Raw genomic sequence first — 6,000 nt, forward strand, 5'->3', positions numbered from 1 at the left:
CTTTCAATCAAAGAGACAGGAGGCAGATTCACAAGAGAAAATAACCAAGTTTAATTACATGGTACATATGGTTACCCCCTATACATGAGAGGTTCACAGACAGAAAGGGGAAAGGAAGTGTGTGACATTCTGAGCTAAGGATCACCTTAGGGCTTCAGAGGGGAGGAAGGTCAATGCAGAAGGACAGAAGCAGATATTCAGTAACTAGAAGTTCACCCAGGGGTTACCCCCTGATACGATAAGCAAGGCCCCTATTCAAGTTCTTCTAGGTAGTTAAGGGAGGGCAAAAGTTTCTCTTGAGGCAGCGGGGTTTTGGTTGTCTTTAGCTCAAAACAATCCTCAACTACCACAGAGGCACATCTTGGGGTGACTGGTTCTGAACCCCTGCAGTTTATATGTAAACTTCAGTCTTTATAATCACCCTTCATGGTAGATGTTCTGATCTCTATTGTGTAGATTGTATGGATGGCTGAAACTGAAGGAAGGTACATCTCTGCAAGGCCACCCAGCCAATAAGTGGTAGAGCCTGCCTCCAGGGCCAGGCTTATCAGTCCCCCAATCCTGTCCTTAGGGACCTGAGGAACTACTGGACACCAGCTGCTTCTAGAGAGGACCAAAGGAGGTTATTCCAGTGAAAGTGCTTTTAAACCGAAACGTCCTATTACAAAGAAAACGTCCTACACTACATCAATATCAATAATTCACATAGGTTTGTGATTTACCCCAGAGCCTGGGAACCCTGAAAGAACAAAAGGTTACACTTCAAGCTCTCTTTCATCTCCTCCTGGAATTTTGCCTTGACCTCAATTTCGCTGGAACAGACCTGATAAACAACATTCAAGAACAGATCTCCAAATGCCGCTCACTCCGTGCCTCTTTTAAGTCAGCCCCCTGCTCTCGGGAGTCCAGGGCCACGAGATCTTGTGCTTTTCCTTGGAAGGTGGACCAACACTTTCTTAGACTAACGTCTCATACCTACCTGTGCAGTTCCCTCGGGCAAGCATCAATGACATGGTTGCATAATTGTTCACATAAACTACTGCTTTCGAAATCACACTGATACCAAACTCCAGTTCCTGGCACCATGCAGTCCATCTAATAGGAATTAAGGCAAACTGGTCCGTTTTCAAGGATATAGTGTAAAATTTAGAACTGATTTCCTCTAAAAAATGTTAACTAATCCCAGGAGTAAAGTATAACTCTGTTGCCCACCTTTATTGGAAACTAGAGGCCAGATGCACAAAGATTCATGCAAGAATGAGCCTTCCTTCCCCTGGCTGTGGGTACTGCCTTTGCTCCTGCGGGAGCTGCCTTTCCACCTTCCCATGCTGCTGAGGGGGGGAGAGGGGGAGTGCAAAATGCCTGTGTCATCGCCATGGCGACGATGGAAGCATCCCACCCTACCCCTGGCAGCTAGGCACCTGCATTTGCAAATTAATCTTCCATCTTTGTTAGGTTAATTTGCATACTCACTCCTGATTGGCTGGTGGGCATCTCGAAGGTATGGTCAATTTGCATCTTTCTCTTTTATTCGTGTAGATCACATGTGTCAAACATAAGGCCCGCGGGCCAAATCCGTCCCACCAGGCCTTGCAATGTGGCCCGCACAGCGCTGTCATCACTGCACTCCGCTGCGTTTCCATCACGACAGTTTATGACTGTTCAGTAAACCATTCGGCCAGCGATTTAGGCTGGATTTTAGATTTTGGCCCCTTCTCTGATTGAGTTCGACACCCTTAGTGTAGATAATAAGCTTATTGGAAATACCACCAAAGGGTTTCTGGTATTAGTGACATAAGGCGCAAATTGGGTCAAAGTGGGGCCTCATCTTAGTACCCCCTGAAAGGCACTTCGTTCTCCACTCTCCTGGGAGATGCTCAGCCTGGCCCTCTCTCTCCTGAAGAGAAAGCAGGAGAGTCAAGTCCAGATAAAGTGGAGGCGCTCATTCTGGCAGCTAGAACTCAAGTCTGGGAAGGCGCGCAGGGCCCCGTTTGTGTAAGGAAGAAAGGAAGGTCCCTGGTTTCCCAAAAGCCGGGATCTCCGAGCAGGGGAAATGCCTCTTTCTCAGGTCCTGGGACTCACCATTCCCCTTCCCGGCCAGACTCTCTCCCTTCCCCGGGGCGCTTCCCCAGGGCTCCCCGCCGCCTCGGAGGAGGCGCCCCAGCGCCCCAGCACCCGGACAATTTCCGCCGGCGCCGCAGGTGGGAGCGGCGGGGAGCGGGCGAGGGCTGCGCCCGGGCACCCGGCCTTACCTCGGAGGGTGAGATCTCAAACACGCCGGCGATCTTGGCGTAGAGCTCCCGGATGCTGGCGAAGTTCTCCACTCGGCCCGTGGCGCTGCCGTGCGCCAGCTGCGTGTAGAAGACCAGCCTGGCCGGGGCGGGCCGGGGTGCCGGGGGCTGGCCGCCCTCCGCGCCCGCCTGCTCGCCCTGCACCAGCGCGCAGGTGTCCTTGGCCTTGGCTTTCCTCTTCACCCGCAGTCCCAGGGGCATCTTGCCGGACCGCGGCGGGGGCCACCTGTGCTGCCGGCCGCCTGCTCCGGCCGGCGCCGCGGACTTTGCGCTCCGGCCCCGGGCTCCGCGCAGGTAGGAGCGGCGCCGGGCCAATGGCACAGGTGCTTCCGCCCCGCGGCGGCGGGCAGCGCCCCTTTCCCCACCCCGAGGAGAGGCCATCCGTCATCCCCCATGAACCTGGAGAGAAGAAAAGTTAGACCCATTCTGGAATCTCATCTCCAGGTTTCTCCCCAACCCCCTCCGCCCCCTCTTTTTAAAATATAGTTTTATTGATTTTTTACAGAGAGGAAGGGAAACATCGATCAGCTGCCTCCTGCACACTCCCTACTGGGGATGTGCGGCAACCAACGTACGTGCCCTTGACAGGAATCAAACCTGGGACCCTTAAGTCTGCAGGCTGACTCTCTCTATCCACTGAGTCAAACCACTCAGGGCCCCAATTCCTTTTTAAAGAAATGGCTGGATTTCCTTAAAAGCCTTAGGATGCTGAAGCTACAGAACAACACGTCTTAGAATACAAACAGACTGGCCCTTGCGGTCCCTTTCATAAATGTGTGTGGTAGGCACCCACGCGATTGGGACACGCGCCTTCGTGTCTGTAGGTCTGAGCCGGTGGGGATATGAATTTTAAGGTTCAAGTCCACCTTCACCTGCCTTCTCTGCGCCTTACTGCACCGTGCAGGGCGGAATTGGAAGAGAGAGTTGTGAGATTGGTGCCACATCAAATTCATATTCAAATACCCTCAAAATGCCTCTCAGTAATCTTTTTTTATTTTTATTTTTTCCCTTCCTGGCAGCTTTCTCTGTCGAATGTTCAGCACTCTCTCTAAGTCCATAGCTCCACCTACACCCTTCTTGGTCTCTGCAGTGGACCCTGCCCCGAGGGTCCTACTCAAAGTATTGTGTAAACTCCCTTAATAACTCCACCCACTCCCCTTCTCCAAACTAAGAGAAATCTCTTTTTATTTGTCCCTTGATTTGTCTTCACTCAGAAATCTCTATTTTTTTATCTAACCGGTTTGGCTAGTGGATAGAGCCTCAGCCTGAGGATTGAAGGGTCCCAGGTTCGATTCTGGTCAAAGGCATGTACCTTGGTTGCGGGCACATCCCCAGTAGGGAGTGTGCAGGAGGCAGCTGAATTGATGTTTCTCTCTATCCCTCTCCCTTCCTCTCTGAAAATAATAATAATAATAATAATAATAGTAATAATAATTAATAAGATATATATATTTTTTAAAAAAGAACCTCTATTTTTAAGGACTCTTGCCCTTCCCCACTTGATACCCTCATTGATAGCCCAAAGCCAAATCTCCTACACTGTTTTCAAGTCGCCCTCCATCCCTGCAGCTGCCTCTAGCTACATCTTCACAACAAAGCAAAACTGCCTTGAATTATTAGCTGCATTTCCTCACTTCCTCCTTTACTCTTAAGCTCGCTGTGATCAGACTTTGCCCCCACACGCCACTGAAATTGCTCTGACTCTGGTCAGCACTTCGTAATCCATCAGCTATGATTCACTCTTTTCTGTCTTTATCTTACTTGACCTTTGAAAGTTTCTGTCTGCAATAACCATTTCACTCTTAAGTCAGGCCTCTGTTTCGACTTCCTTACCTCTCTAACTGCTGCTCTGCAGAAACTGTGTCCTCCAAGGCTATTTTTCTTTGGCCATTTTTTTTTTTGTTGTTGTTGTTGTTCTTTGCATGCTATTCTCCCTGAATGACCACATCTATTGTCTTGGGTGGGTTTTTTATATGTATGTTGATTTCCAAGAGTAAGGGAGAGGGAGAGAGAGAAACATCATTGACCAGAGAGAATCTTTGATGGGCTGCCTCCTGCACACCCCCTACTAGGAATCAAGCCCCCTTCCCAGGCATGTGCCCTGACCAGGAATCAAACCATTACCTCTTTATTCGTAGATTGATGGTCAACCACTGAGCCATACTAGCCAGGTGTTTTTGTTTGTTTTTTAATCCTTCAAGAATATGTGTTTATTGATTATATTTTTGTTGTTGTTTTTACTTATTTTAAAGAGAGATGATAGGAGAGAGAGAGAGAGAAACATCAATTGGTTGCCTCCCATATGCACCCGAATTGGGATGGAACCCACAACCTGGTTATGTGCTCTGACCAGGAATGGAACCCACAACATTTTGGTGCACAGGACAACAATACAACCAACTGAGCCACCCCATCAGGTCTTGGCCTTAGTTTTTGTTGTTGAACTCCAAATTTATATCCACAGTCTAGTCTACCAGAAAGGGAATATACGGCAGGAAACAAATTGAGAAACTGAGATTGTACAAATCATCCTTTGTCCTGAAAGCATCTTTTTTTTTTTTCTTCTGATTTTAGTAAATAGGGTCACATGCCCAGTGACCCAAACCAAACATCGTTGAGTCATCATACCAAGTATTTTCCTTCTCCCTCACCTCTCACATCAATTCAGTTCTAAAAGTTCATGTTTCTAAAAATAAAGTTATCAGTTTTAAGAGAGATAACAGAAGAGAATAACTTTAAAATTTTTGTGTTTTGTTTCTGTGATTTATAATATAAACATATCCTGTGGTTCATACTCACTAAAGATGGAAATTACCTTAATTATCTTGGGACTAGAGGCCTGGTGCATGAAATCCATGCACAAGAGTGTGTGTCCCTCAGCCCAGCCTGCACCCTTTCCAATCTGAGACCCCTTGAGGGATGTCCAACTGCCTGGTAGGATCAGGCCTAAACAGGCAGTTGAACATCCTTCTCACAATTCAGGATGGCTGGCTCCCAACTGCTCGCCTGCCTGCCTTTCTGACAGCCTGATCACCCATAACTGCTCCCCTGCCAGCCTGTTTGCCCCTAACTGCCCTCCTATGTAGACCTGGTCCCTCCAACTACTCTCCCCTGCAGGCCTGCTCACCCCCAAGTTCCCTCCTCTGCTGGCCTGGTCGCCCCTAACTGCCCTCCCCTGCTGGCATGATCACCCACAACTGCCCTCCCTTGCAGGCCTGGTCATTCCCAACTTCCCTCCCCTCCTGGCCATCTTGTGGTGGCCATCTTGTGTGTTGGAGTGATGGTCAATTTGCATATTACTCTTTTATTACCCTGTTTCCCCGAAAATAAGACAGTGTCTTATATTAATTTTTGCTCCCAAAAATGCGCTAGGTCTCATTTTCAGGGCATGTCTTATTTTTCCATGAAGAAGAATAGGGTACACATTTATTGTTAAATGAAAATAAAGGAAATTTATTACCTGTATACAGTACAGTAGTACAGTAGTTGTCAACCCAAACCAGACAAACTGTGAATCCTACAGTATCAAGAATTTACTCATTTATCCAATGACAATCATGTCATCATCTTCTAGAACATCATTATAACAATCCAATTTCTGAATTTCCTGGTGAATTTCTTGTGACTCCATTTCTTTCAGAATCAGTGGACCAAATCTCTCATGTTTAGCCTGGGGGGGGGGGGGGCCCTTATTTTCGGGGGGATGCCT

General features: G+C 48.2%; 1 protein-coding gene across 1 annotated transcript in view; it reads right to left on the reverse strand.

Moving 5' to 3' along the window:
* The window catches only part of GIPC2 (GIPC PDZ domain containing family member 2), a 73,161-nt gene extending 70,647 nt beyond the window's left edge, over positions 1-2,514 (reverse strand). Inside the window, exon 1 of the mRNA XM_036445622.1 lies at positions 2,253-2,514. Coding sequence (XP_036301515.1) covers positions 2,253-2,492 — 240 coding nt within the window. The 5' untranslated portion in view covers positions 2,493-2,514. The remainder of the gene's footprint in view (positions 1-2,252) is intronic.
* Between the last annotated feature and the right edge of the window lie 3,486 nt (positions 2,515-6,000).

This window comes from Pipistrellus kuhlii, unplaced genomic scaffold (assembly GCF_014108245.1).
Source record: "Pipistrellus kuhlii isolate mPipKuh1 unplaced genomic scaffold, mPipKuh1.p scaffold_m20_p_2, whole genome shotgun sequence".
Lineage (NCBI taxonomy): Eukaryota > Metazoa > Chordata > Mammalia > Chiroptera > Vespertilionidae > Pipistrellus > Pipistrellus kuhlii.